Source organism: Trichoplusia ni, chromosome 7, assembly GCF_003590095.1.
Source record: "Trichoplusia ni isolate ovarian cell line Hi5 chromosome 7, tn1, whole genome shotgun sequence".
Taxonomy (NCBI): Eukaryota; Metazoa; Arthropoda; class Insecta; order Lepidoptera; family Noctuidae; genus Trichoplusia; species Trichoplusia ni.
Window position 1 is genome coordinate 6731134 of NC_039484.1, and position 15148 is coordinate 6746281.

The window sequence follows — 15148 nt, forward strand, 5'->3', positions numbered from 1 at the left end:
CATTATAGGTTATGTTAAAAAAAAATGTGCCAAGGAACAGAAACAGGCGTTACCTACTTAGATTTAAACAATGTCTAAACTGAATTTCAATTAGGAAAACATCGTATTTACTCAGTCGTTTATCTATTATTATGAGGTTCAAAGCTAGATGGATGAATTAGAATTAATTATAGTCTAGATATATTATATTAATAACATAGTATGAATATGATCACGTTAATGTGAATATTAAGTCTACATTTCTATGGTGGCATGGTTATTTACACATTGTATAAATGTGAAGTAATAGTAAAGCTTTTTTTGTCATATTATCTAACCAATCGAAGATTAAGTTAAGAAAAGAAAAACACTTGACAACAGGTTTTCTGACAATGACTTGCAACTGAATTATGTTTTATGTATACAGATGTTAAAACCTTAATTATTTTACAGAAACTGTAAGTACAGACTGTAAGTATTAAAAGTATTAGTGTGTAATGTTTTACGATTTGTTCGGAACAAGTCATTCGCCTGCACGAAGCAGGAAGTAAAGTGGCACTAAGACCTTGTAAAGTTCAACGGCTGGTGATGACAAGACCACAGACCGGACTGTGCCAACACATTTTATAAACGCTTCCGCAAATGCTACAAGAGAAAACTGACCCCTGAACCCTGTTGCATGTTGCAATCAAACATTTCAGATATCCCTTGTCATTATGCAATGCGCAAGTGACACAAACTTACAAAATGATCTTTGCGCAACCCTAAGTTTGGCCTAGCTGTTGTAAAATATTTGTTTCATTCATTCAAACGATTACTAAAAGAATTTTCTGAAAATAATTAAGTAACATGCTCTTGTAAGTGATAAAAATACATTCATTCCAAAACTAACTACTCATAGATTTAAGCACATATTACAAAATACGGTCGTCTATAAAATAGTTTGAAATAACAACGACTAGTCATTTGAATATTAAATACTGGCAAGCTTGAAATTGCTGCAATAGGCCGGCCGATAACATTTATGCAATCGATAACAATACGTCGAAACGCAACGAATTCTCTTCGAGGCGAGCTTTGTAAATTTATCAATTAAGTAAGAAAAGAATGTAGAATAATTGGCACGATGGATGTGCAGTATGACATGGGTTACGTAAAGTCGAGTGGTCCGACACTGACCTACCGACGCGGCCGGCCGCGCCACTTTCCTTTCATTATTGACACACTATCTATAAACGGACAACTACTATCGCCGAGCTTAGCTACGTGATTGCCGATAAAAACACGAGCAGAGACAACAAAAATTGGATGCGCCAACCGTCTCAATTACCTTCAGTCAATGCAATAAATACAAAGTGATCTAAAAAAATTGTCACGAATTTGCTTGCCATGTTAGATAATATTTACAACGGATGTATGAGTTTAGGCCGCGTCAATATGCTTAAGCTTGTTTATACTCGTGTCATGTTATGCCATGTCCAAATGTTATCTGTCATTGATTGAAGTTTTCGCAGCTAACAATCTAAGTCTGTGGGTGGCTCTTCGACTGTTGCGAAATGTTACACAGCAATTATAAGTGACGTGATATACAACGTAATGAGTATTGCAGACGTTTTGTACAACGGAACGTGTACACGGTACATGATATGAATATTTACTAATTTCAGAAAGTTCACTTCACATAATTATGCTCAGCAAAATTAATTATATTAACCTTTTGTTACTCTACTACATTGGTTTTGTACTTTAAAATATATTATAGAAAACATTTAAATTGTAGGCAATTTGTATCAATAAAAACTTGATTATTTATATTTAAATGAGTCTGCAATGACTATACATATAGCATAGGAAGGACAGTGGAACCCGGACACATATATTTAACTTACAATACAATACACATTTTAAATGTAGGGTCGAATGACGCATCCAACACTTCGTAAGGTCGAATGCGAGTGCTTCGTAAGTCTAGTTAATAATGCAATCTAATGTTCTACGATAGCGATTTTTTTAACTTGCCTATGTCTTGTTTTTGTTTTGCTTGTAGCCTACATTCCCAGTCTGAAGGATTTCCGTGACGGTTGATTACGTTTAAAGAAATGGGTAATAAAATGTACAGTACTTTAAATGAATTAATTATTTATGAGTGAAACAAAGTAAGAGACCGTGAAGTAATCGTTGGAGTAGGTCGGGGATTAATACCATAAAAAGTGAAAGAGTTCGAAAGTTCACTTCCTGTAAGGCGAGTGCATAAGATATCGCGGCACGCGCGGATTATAATCACATCGCTGTACCTAACTCCACGTTTGTGCAACACGCTTATGCAAACTGCAATCGCGCGAAACATGCGCGGTGTATGACAATTAGGGTTGCCACTTGAAGCTCGCTAAGGTATCAAGGAGTATTGATAGTTTTACTTTAATAAACTTCTTAATGATGAGCCACTTTTCCAGGAAACATGATTCTATCTCCAAGTCAGGAATTACTTGTCAAGCAAACATTATATTTGTATTTTTATATCCCCTTGTCGAGTTTAAGAGTCCAGAAAACAGTTTTTCCAATGTTTGAATTAGTTTGAAGAGCCTGTCCCAGTTGGGCCAGAATCGGTTCACCGGCGCCAGTGTTGGTGTTTCCCGCGACAGACGCCAGCGCGGCGCTGGGCCGCAACAGCTTCTCTCCACTCGGCCGTGGTATTACGAAACAAGAAAAGAAAGTTAAGAACGTTTCGGCCGAGAGAATGTAACTCCAGTCGGCTCACAGCCAGCACTGCAGCGCCGTGTTGTGCCATATTACATCCTCGCGAAATCCCCGCTCCGATCGTATCTGTGATGTAACAGAGCTTTGCCTCTACTTGCACTTTTTGTTTGTTTAACGAATAACGAGCACATGGGTCTAGATGCTTAACATTTGAATTGAGAGCATCATTGATGAGGATGCTTCTGAATGTGTAAAAGCCTATTTGCCAAATCTCAATGTTTTGGTTGTTATCATGGTTTTGAATGATAAAGCTTTCTTTTCTTGACAGCGACATATTCGGACACAAAAATCTAAATAGAAAATTAGTGAACCTCTCCTCATCACTATAAGTAATAAAGAATATTAAATTACATTAATCCATTCGAAAATATTATTCTTGATTAGACCTCAATAAATCACCGTGACCCTCTTAAAGTGAACCAGAATATCAAAATGTTTGGTGTTGCATAACTTGATGTGTTCTTTACGAGCAATTATGTAAAGCGGTGGATCGTGTTGAGCACAAGTAGGCGAGAGGTTGCCGCGGCGGTAATGGTAAAAGTGTTACGCGGTGTGCTCGATTCCGCGCGCGCGCTGTGACGCAACAACTCAGCGAATGTATGCCAAAAGTGCAGTCAAACCTTCGATACACCTAGTTTACGGCATTAAATACATGTCTTCATTTAAAAATGTTGTTCATTAAGGTTTTTTATAAACAAAAACCTTGAGCATCTAGTGCTCGTTATTTTAGGTAACCTATATCCAAAACATTAGGTAATGTTCAATTTATTTTAGTAGGTCAAGAAAATAATTAGCAATTACATTTACCTAGTAGTTTCGATAAAACACGGTAGTTCGCCTGCGAGTCGATCGTTTAACATGGTTAAGTGAAAGGAAAATTAATTAGACGTGAAGTTATTTTTGAATAGTTTAAATGGCCACGTTGTTTTCTCACAACAACACTAATAATGTTTCCAGTCGTTTATCAGCCGCCGTGATAAGATATAGTACAGTACCCCTTTGTTTATGCATTGCACTCCAACATAAGACCTTAGATAATGCATTATCTACATAAGTACAGTAACTAGTTATTTGCTTACTCACTCGATGCTTACGTCTGTCTATTCTTTGTCTGAAGGGAAACGTATATCATAATAAATACAAATACTGAGAACAAAAAGAAACGTGTCGAATTTAATACAGAAATTAACAGTCAAATGGTGCACAGCTGCTGTATGATATTTACTATGAAATACATGAATTAATTCTAAAGCACAGTTGCTTAAAATATGACTAGCAGAGGTCATACAAACCAAGGTAAGGTCAGTTAAGTAATTTTAACCTATGTTAATGTGCCATCTGAAAGGAAACAAGAATATAAGAATATCGGATGCGTCTGTTTATTTTATATTATTTACGTTTTTTTCCTATTATCAGCAAATATTCTAGACGACACCTTTAGAAGAACGGTAATGTTTCTTTGTCGTGGTTCGTACAATGTAAGTAATAATAGTTTCCTAATCAATGAGCTAATCAGACGTCATGCCACACGTTCACTTATCTATTTCAATGAAAAGTAATGCCATTTACTTTTAATACCTGCGTTACGATTTTCTTATCAATTTGTTTATACTGTAAATATTGTAAACTTGTTAGCTACTTCGAGGTTAAAATAAATACTTTAAATAAATCATTTTCACTTCAAAAACTTTTTTATCTTTCTCTTTCGATAAATATTAGTAACCGAGGTATTTTTTCAATTATAAGAGGAAATAAAAAGATTGACGTATCACCAATTAAGTTTGTTGTTCTCTATTTTGTTTTGTTCTCTACATGTATCAAAATGTTTTAATTTCAAATTAACACCTTTTTATTTTCTTTAGAAACTTCAACGGACGGCTAAAAATATTATTTTGAGGCCTTCAAATATACTGAATTAAATATTTGTCACTTGCTCAAATGAATAATATTTTATTAGTAAGAAACTAAGAACATATAAAGCATCGGCCGTGGGCAGGCATACGACAATGTCGTTTGGCCGACAATGAACCCTCGCATTTGCTCTGCCGAAACAATTAGCGAACCGTCGTGAATCTAACGAGACTATTTGCACAGCAATCGTCTTGATGCCATTGTACAAGCTAAAATTCATATATCTAATTGATACTACACCATTTTGTTTCCATCACACTACGATAAATATCATGTAATTATTTATTCCATGTTTAAGTCTTCAGTAACAGTAGCGGTATAGAGATTTCACAGTATACATACATCATTTATTAGACTATAAATAAATAACCTGATAAAATGTATTTCCAACAAGCAAATTGCAGAGTTTTCATGTTAATTATATAGGTTATGTCGACATGTTTAATTTGATATCTAACGTGATTTTCCTTCTCAATGTTTGTTTATAAAATATGACCCACTTAGGGCCAAGTAAATGATACTTATGAATAAAATATTATTTTACTTAAAAGATTACGTCTAGAAGGTAATGAAAAATTATGTAATTGTTTCCGTGTGTATTATTCTTTTCAATACAAATATCTTACCAGTATTATCAGAAGTGTCTAACAAATTGAATAGATGTATCGTGTGAAGTATTATGTAGAAGCATTCACTTTTCCTTGTCTAAACAATTGGTTACGAAGGGGACTTTATAATGCTATTCTCAAGATTATGTTCTTAGATGCTGTTGTCAAGTTACGTAGAACCCACAATATTTGGAAATACTTTGGTAAATAACTTAAATATAAAGTAGTATATCCACACAGTGACGGACTTCATAAATCAGTTCTTTATTCAATTCATAAGACAAGTTCTAGCTCATAAATATTCAATTTAAATTCACCAGTGTGGGTAGCAAGGCGATTGTCGCAATGACTATGACGGGCTGGCTGTAGTGCGAAACCTCTAATCTTTACGTTAAATTAGAGTCTAGTGTTTATACGAGCGCCGGAGCATAATGGCATCTCCACATTGAGCAACGAAGCGTTCAAGGCGAGCAGCATATTAAAAATCTAAACAATATTGACGCATGTTTGGAAAGCGGCACCTTGACGACTCTTAACCACACCAGAGATGTGTGGTGAGGTAAAGCGCGTCCTTAGCTGAGGACGTCGAGTTACGGGGGAACAAAGGGTTGACTCACGTCCGGGCCTCAGTCGGCGGAGAAAGGAGCCGGGCTAAAAATAGTACGCTGCCAGTTACGAGTGCGGCCGTTGGACCTGGCCTACGCAGATCGCTTCTTATACTCGTATCCTGACATAGGATACCCAATTATCACGCCACGATATCAATGGGCGTAGGCATTTATTCAATGGTAGGTTAGTCCTCTGTTCTCTACTCAGCAGGTCAATTGTAGAATACCAATATTAAGTCATACTTTAATTTATTGCAGGCATCAAGAAACTCTTTCAGTCAGATATAGCCCCTCATACACTACATCAATGGAACTACACCAAAAGAGCACGTGTGCAAATACTCTCAAGTGACTTTAGCATACAATCAAATGCTGTGCTAGAACTACAGAGTGTTTCTGGGCTCCCACGATCAACACTTATTGTTTGCGTTGCACTACGAGGTTTCTGCAACGTCTAGATGTTGGGAAACTACAGCGGAGGTGTCGACTATGAGGTTAAAACCGGCTGTTTGAGAAACCTTTCGAGTTTAGATTGCGAAAAACGTGGAAAGCTTGTATTTACTTGAATTGTATTTTACAAAAATATTATTTTGCAGCCAACTTCAGATTATCACAACTGTTTTAAAGTTCCTAATAGCGGGATTTGTGAGTGGTGCGTGCTTTACTAAACAGTTTTGTGGAAGTTTTCATATGACGTCAGACAACATTTTGGTTATACATGAGGTTGCTATACAATCAACCTTTATCAGCACACGTGGAGAGCTAATCGCGTCGCGTGACGACCTCCACTTCTACTCTTACAGTTTTGAGTGCAATTAAAAACATTTTGATAGTTTTTTAGGCTTCACCGGATTCATATTTCAAGGAATAACTATTAACGAGGCAATCTAGAATAATACAATTTTAAATGAGTCTGAACCCGAATTTAAAATCTTTTATTGAAGTTTGGTGAAGTGCACTTTACGCGGCTTATTGAATAAGTACCCATGCGATATATCAGCTATTAGTTTTAATGTTATTAGCTAAACATCGTAACTATGCTATCGAAGCATATACACTACTTTTCATAAAAAAGATGCACAACAGTAAATAAGGTAATAGGTGATGTGTTGCGATTTTACGAACAATATCGGCGAGTTGCGTGCAAGCGTGGCACGAACACGGTCCGCCGCCCCACGTGATTACACGCCTTACTGACCAACTAACAACTAGCGAAATAGTTAACATTTTCAGTGGCATAAATTTAGTATTTTTTTTATCAAAACTCAATCCTTCATCAACATACGAATCTTCGACACTCATAAAGGTAAATTTATGTTAGACCCGATTTATCGATAAGAAGAAACGCAATGAAGAATTACTTCCGTTAAAGGTTTTTCCCGATCTGCTTATGGGTTTAACACGTGAAAATATGGTATTATAAAATCCCCGGCAAAATTACTAGCTAGAATTTATCGCCAGTTGGAGGCCAATTATTGTGCAGACAATCTCAGAACTTAAAAAAAAATATTGGGCTTTACCACCAATAGATTTCGGGACAAAGGGGAGACAGGGAACAAAAATCTCTTTATCTGGAGCTCAAAGGACGACAAAAAAGCAGCGGTTGTATTTGTAAATAGATGGCAGGTAGAAGGTTGTAGGTGTATTCAACGGTTTAAAAAGATTTTTTTGGTTGAATCTAAAATTTAAGCACATAAAACAGCTACACGATGCACCTTTCAAAATTCCCACTGCAATTCTATACCTTAGATTTTATTATTGCACTCGTGTATCCGAAGATTCTGACGCTTACAATTAATAATAACCTAATTTCTTAAATTTTTATTTAAAGTGGCGAGTAAATCAACTGGATCACAAATTATGCTGAAAAGAGGTTTTTCAATAATATATTCTAAATATTAAAGCAAGTACATAATATATGATACCTACATAAATATTGTCGCATAATGTTGTATCTAATTGCCTGGGCTCGAAACGCACTTTTAAAAGTGGATGTTTAACAAAACCTGCGCATTTATTTTATTTTAGTAAACTGGGTAAGTTTAAAACGAAGTAAATAAAAAATAGGTACCATATAAGTGAACGTTACAACAGACCTGACCACGTGGTCTATATACAAGCTAACACAAAACATAATACCCCCGAGCAACAAGTGTCTTTTACGCAAAGTAAAAGAACACAAAAACGCCGAGCAGGTAGCTTTAAGGAGAGCCAAAGCGTTTATGACCATGAGGACTAACTAATAGGACCGGTTTTACTTTGTTATTATGAAAAGCCTCTTTAACAAGCGATTTTGATCTCTATACGGCTGGCAATAAATGATGTTTCACAGATTCCACAACCATACCCTACCACTTAGCCTTGTCTGTAACTCACCCCTGCCGAGATTTGAAAAGGATCAAGCATTTATTTAAACATACCAGATAAGCATGACTATTAAAATAAAATTCTTGGTAGACCAATACCAGTAAGACGCAAACAAGTTTATTTATACGTATTTCAATCCTGATAAAGTAATATAAATTTGACAGGTAGGCTTGGGGTGACCTACCTATTTATATTATAGCAAGCAATGTTCATTTATAGTGTCTTAAGCACTGAGATATGTTAATTACATACACAATGATCTAATTGGCGTTTACAGATCAGAAAATCGTGCGTCATGCCATTAACTTATTTTCATATGAAGCTTGTTCTAGTTTTTACATTTAAAGTTTAAACAGCCATCATACGATAGATTTTGGCTTGGTTAAATGATTATAAATTATACCTACGGTTAAACCAATACAACTAACGGTGCGGTAATCGAACGTAACCTTATATTAGTTACTTTTACTTTCCTACTGTCCGCTTCGAGCTTAGCCTAGTCGTGTTCACTTGGTTAGATATTGCCGAGAAGCATGGGGACTTATTCTGTAAGACTACGACACGAAATCTAACGTAGGTACCATTCAATCGCTGCTGTAACTATAGTTTTTATGCTTTGCCTATTTCACTTTTAGTAGAATTAAAGTAACGCGGATCTATATGTAGGTACTAGTAGTAGGCTCACGAACTTATTGATTCCAATTAATATTTACAAAGACGTTACGAATTATATAAAAAATATATTTATCATTATCGTTATTATTATTTGTAAGGTGTGGTAGGACTTCTGAGTTATACCATTAATTTATCTTTGCAGAATAAGCCCTCGTCTTGCAACTTTAGTAGCAACATCATGCGGGTGCACGCAAGTCACAGCAACTGGTTTTACTTATTTTCCGTATAGTGTAATTATGTTGGCTAGAACATTGACTTAGGCGGGAAATTGAACGCTCTTGTGATCTCTACCCAGAAGTGTATTTAGAAACTTTACACGAAGAATATATAATTAAAAATAAAATAACATTTAGTAACCCTGTAGATTAAAGGCACATGTTTTATGGTTAATGGCGTAATGTTTTGTAAGCTACCTAAATAAGCACGTGATGGCTAATTATTTTGGTTATGTTTTTGGGGTAGGTAATGAAAGAAAACAAAACATACATATATTGCGAGCATGTTTAGGTACACCCCACTACGTCCTACCTACCCAGAATTACACGAAAAAAAAATGTCTATGATACGCTTGTCATGTAAACTGAGTAATTATGGTGAATTTAACAACGCATGTAGGTATTATTTTTGCCCATGTTCCACTAGTAAGTAAAGTTAATAAAACGCAATAAGTCTCTAATACAATCTAAATTTTATCTGTATCAGCTGGGACCACGTAGGCAGCCATATTTTATCATGATCAGTTCAAATGATTGGCTTTCATTATTGTGATTCAAGTTTGTTAAAAAATCGTATTCGATCTATTACCAAGAGTAAGTTGCTACATAAAAGTACGTTATATCTCTAGGCACAGTGAATTGGTACTATAAAATTACCGATAAATGTCTGCGGCCACGATACGATAGTAATTAATTTTGACAGATAAGCGACTTATAGCAAAAGTACAATAAAAAAATGATACAATACTATCCGTTTTAATGTAATTAATTACAAAAGTGATAAATACCTGTATGTAAAATAAAATTTTGCAAGATTTTCAAAAATAACGTCCACCTACAAACTTACTTTCAATATTATTGATACAACCTCTAGGGGATGCAAGTTCAAATTATTTTGTAACTATAATAATATATCGTGTAACTGATGAAGTGACTCAATTATTGTTGAGGTAGGTAGGCGAGTCGTAAAATAGGTACCTGCCTACCAACTTAAAGAAGTAATAATAAAACGAAACAACGCGTAAAATTGAAAACAATGGACCAACAATCTAGCTTGTATATATTAGGCTTTTACATTTTAAGTCTATAGCAGAATACAGAAAGTAAAAGATGGAAATAAATAATTCTTACATACCTTCAAGAACAGATCACCAAAGTCGTACAGCGCAGACTGATGCATTATGGCAGTAGACATCATGCAAAACCAACTCGGCACTTAATCCAGGTATAGTGCTTAAAAATCTCGTATCAAAAATCTGCAAACTGACTGATCCACTGAAGCACGAATTTGTAAGGTCGTCGAACTCACTGTAATTTTTAGGTTAGCCGATGAAAAGTTCACGATACTTTTAACGAGAATTTTATGAAAACCTTTATAAATATAGTCCTTGTGTTATTCTAGTAAAATCGTTGCGTTTTTGTTTTGTCGTTCGGTGACCACAGATTGTGTCCGAACTAGTTGGCCAAGGGGCAGTATTTTTTTTTATTCCACCCTCCACGATTGAGCCAGATCAGTATTTTTGAACACAATTTCGCAATCGTTGCGAAAATGTACAAAACAGTCCTTTGTTTCGAAAAGTCTCCTTCACTTTTTTCGCGTCTATACGGAAATTCACAGATTTTGGTCAAAATTCTGCGCGAACTGTCTCGAAGTAAACTTTAATATTAAAAACTCTTTTTAGTTATCGACTGTATACTCCAAAACTTTTTTATTCTGGCCGTATAAATCGCAAGATAAAAAAATAAATCGCAGAGTTAACGTCCGCGCAAGACGCACCACACGTACATTCCGTATCACGCTTGCTCGCGCACTGAGCTGTTGTAGTTCGCCTTCGCCCGTGAAACGCCGGCAGCGGGCGGGTGGATTTTGTTTTCAAATCAAACAGCACGATCACGTTTTGGAGCGAGATTCGTTTTCCATTCGGGCGGGTTCGGCAATATTCGGCTGTATGTTTTGTTGTTGCTTCGCCGGCTCCGCCCGCTCGCAGTCGCCACAACAGTTCGACAAAAACTTTGTCAGGCATTTTTACTAATTTAGGTGGGTAGGTATCTAATTTTATATCTCGTTTAGTTATGTAGTTAACAAAATAATAATAATATTATGATTTACGTCGTTTTATATAACTTTTTCGTAAATTTATGGACAGGTATCGCAGACAATTTTGTATTTTTACTTAATTAGGTAGATTGCTCAAAGGTATATCAGCGAGGTTAGTTTTTAAAATAATTCTCTGTAAGTACTTAGGTACTTGTCTTTGGAATGGCAGTATGTATTAGATTTGCAGAGGTTACTAAAATGGAACAAAATATATACCCATATTATAACCCAAAGCTACGGATATTTTCTGTGTTGCTCAGTTTTTTTTTTGTGTAATTATAAAGGCTTTCTTTTGTTCATTTCATTTATTATAGATTTCTATTTCAGCAAGGAAGTTTAAACTCGTTGCCTAGTAAATATGAGTGGTTGAAGGTCTGTACAAAAAGTTGCAATTTTAGAGCTGGTTTAACCAATCGAGATGTCTGCCAGTCACCCAACAAGTAGCGACCATAGTCATGAGCGAAGACTTTCTTGTTTTATACATCATAAACTTTACTACTTGCTGTTTTTGTCCAAGCCTGTGTGATTAAAAAATAAGTTCAGGCAGAACACAAATGAAACCTGCCTATTAAAAAATCGGTTATATTAATTAATATCGGTGGCTGCTCTTTTGATTTTAGAATCTTCCTGTAGGATTTTGATTTTGAGTACGTTTTGCAGTTAAATAGAAAATAACTTGATCTCTAACTGAATTCTTTCTTACCAACTTGATTACTAAACGTATTTAATCGAGTTTTATGTTCGCTAATTCTCAACAACAAAGTTAACCCTTTACCGCCCCGAGTCCGCGTCTCTGGAACAACTTTTTATAATAGCATGATTCGTTCGTCGGAAACCCGTTTGACGGTTTTAGTGTTATGCGCTATATCGCACACACCAAGCTTACGGAATCGGAATCGAGCCTTGAGCCTCCACATTGTTGAGGGATCGTATCTAATCTATCTATACATACTACTTTTAGAATCGCGTAATTTAACTTATAACTGCGTATCGTACTGAATATTTAATGCTAGAATTACTTATGTAAGTTCCAAAAGTACAGTACAGTCTATGGTAGCGCTTCAATGCGCACTCGTCTTCCTGAGAATTTATCGAGATAAACATCTTCCGTAGCTATTTTATTTGCAATAATAATAAATATGACAATTTTCAGTTCGATGCAAAGCTACTGTCGTCTTCGCGACGTTATCGACAAAAGGGTGGGTGTAATTGTCCATTGTCCTAACCATGGATATAGTCTTTGGCCTTTCATACCCATAGGAGTAGACAGGGGTTGCCCATTCAAACCCAAGCGCGGCGGAAATTCTAGTTAAAGCTCCGTCTTCATTAATAAGTTGTAAACTAGAAAGGAAACCGTTACACTTATTACAATTAGTTAATAAAGTAACTAGAGCTTATCACAGGAAACATGTATATGCCGACAAAATAACAATACACCTAACTCGGCTCATTATTAATCTGCTTCGTTATTACGTGACCCGCAATCTAACTTCCTGTCTAAGAATTTAATTAATGTGTTCTCTGGTAAACAATATTTCATGTTACGGAAAGAAATGGACGCCATACAAAGTGGCTGACAAGACGAAACATTAAAATAGTGTTCGTTTAAAACATAAAGTTGCTAGCTGAAGGCTGGCAGTCTCTCATGGGAAATATTTTGAAATGCGAGCTGAAATATAAACTGCGCGACATGGTTAGGGGTCTCTAATACAACATCATAAACATCACACCGAAACTCCATCTAAGGAGACGACTAAAAAAAAAACATTGTTTGTTCCCAATCTAATATTGTCGATTCCATGTCTTTCGTTTTCCTTCATATTTTTTCCTCTAATTTCGTGTCATTTAAGCAATCAATTCGAATGTCTCTAGCCATGAATTTAAAAAATAAGTCGCGTTGTCGTTGATGTTCAAACGTCGAACGAATTGACATTAATCTGAAGTAGAGAATTCAAAGCCAAACTGGTTCAGAGTGCAGGGTTCGATTAAAAAAAAAAACAGCTACGGAACCTAAAGCGCAGACATGTTAGTTGTACGACTGACTTTATATATTATGGGTCAGTGTCAAGTATCGGTCACGTAGTGCTTACTCCTAAACTTATGGCGCTTGGTAATACAACACATTGTGTGCAAACATCGCCAACCTGTGATAGCACTGTTGACAAAGCTTAAATAACTACCTACAGACATACATCATTAATGAATCAGCATTCCACATTATTTGCTATTGAACCTTGGAATTAATCAATGCCACAATCTCCTAATTTTATTTCGAATTGAACAGACAGCATGTTATTATTATACGTAATCGTTAATTCTATGAAATGTCAAGATGTAAATGAACGCGCAGTCTGCGTAACGCTTAGATATTAAACATTATTTCAAAAGATTATTTTACACGTCGAATGAAATAGTATTTTTTTTGTTTAAGCTTTATATCTTTTATCTACAAATTCTGACAACTCGAAAGGACATTATTAATACTATGTATGAATTTGACTTAAAACTAAACACATCTAGTTTTTCAATGCTACAGTAATCGTAACGTTATTATTATGACGGGCTTTCAGTATTTAAAGTATCCACAAGTCCACAACTCAGTTGGGTGCAACTTTTAAATACCTAGGGTAAAACAAATACCAGCGCTAAAATAAAGAAAAAAAATACTTGGTAAACACACTATAGAACCGACCCTAAGCATAAAAACTTCCTAAAATAATAAAAGTTACAAATTTATCGTAAAAAGGGACCCGTATTTAACAATACCATTTCCTCTGACCTAAAAGCAGCTTTCGTATTAATTTTACATAAAGTTTTTAAACAATAGATGGTTAAAATGTTATTTAAACAAAGCGTACCTTGGAGTACTTATTATTATTATTTAGTCTGACAAAAGAATTCTAGAAACGGAGAGAAGGATAATTTAGTAAATAATATTCTCTGTAGAAGAATAAGTAATTTTATATGAAGAACATAAATCATTTATCAAGATCCTGGTAGCGTTTGCCCAGACGGCTAGAGTTGAGATGCATAGCCCGGGGAATCGTAATAAGAAAATATTGCTTAGTTATTGCGCAGATGAATCTTCGCTACAATGTAACTGTTTGAAGAACTTAGGTCTTTATTACGAAGCATTCAATGGAAGCAATCAATTTCATCAGTTAAGTATATCACAATACTTATAAATGGTAGATTATAATAGTTTTACTAGTAATTAGTAGGCATTAATTTATAGCTATCGATCTAAATTAAGGTAAATTCGGAAAAAGTAGCGAACATCCTTATGCTAAAAAAAATATATTGTTTACGTAAAAATATTTACCCTGAAATCCAGTGGTAGGTATAACATTTTGGTATTGATTCCCAATCAAAAGTAGTTAGTTAATTATATTTAACTAATGCCTTTAAATTGGTTTAACACTGAAATCAAGAACAAAATTAGTATCACCTTGATAAAAACCTTTGGTTTTACGACTCTCTAAATTATAATTGTGCATACCAGACCGTTGTAAATGTACTTAAAATTATCAATGACTTTAAAATATTTATTTTGAAGTTCATTCTTGGCGATAATTACAGTATAAATTGTGTGGGTGTCGCGATAAAGAACAAAAGGTGACATTGTCTTTAATTTTACCTGTGGCCCTGCTGCCTCGCTCAAAGTAACATTATTTTAAGTTGTGAAAGCGTGACAGCGCTCTAAAAGGCATAGAGCCGTCTCTTTCACACGCCTCCAATAATATAACTTCAAGAAATGATGGTAGGCCCCCTGTAATGCTTCATGCATTTTATATGTCTTTTGCATTGTCCACCTGCGTACTATGCTTTTACTTCAGAGAGCTTAACCAAGTGACAGTTTTGACTTCATTAATGCTAATCAAGTTAAATTGACTTACTTATTCTTTTTACTTTAGTGTTTTATACCAACTT

The 15148-nt window shown here is 35.2% G+C and overlaps 1 protein-coding gene across 2 annotated transcripts in view; it reads right to left on the bottom strand.

Annotated features, from left to right (window-relative positions):
- The window catches only part of LOC113496199 (protein TIS11), a 29461-nt gene extending 18500 nt beyond the window's left edge, over positions 1–10961 (bottom strand). Inside the window, exon 1 of one of the 2 annotated variants that reach the window (XM_026875358.1) lies at positions 10256–10961. In XM_026875358.1, the coding sequence (XP_026731159.1) occupies positions 10256–10318 (63 nt within the window). In that variant the 5' untranslated portion in view covers positions 10319–10961. The remainder of the gene's footprint in view (positions 1–10255) is intronic. The other variant, XM_026875359.1, reaches the window with a different exon arrangement.
- Between the last annotated feature and the right edge of the window lie 4187 nt (positions 10962–15148).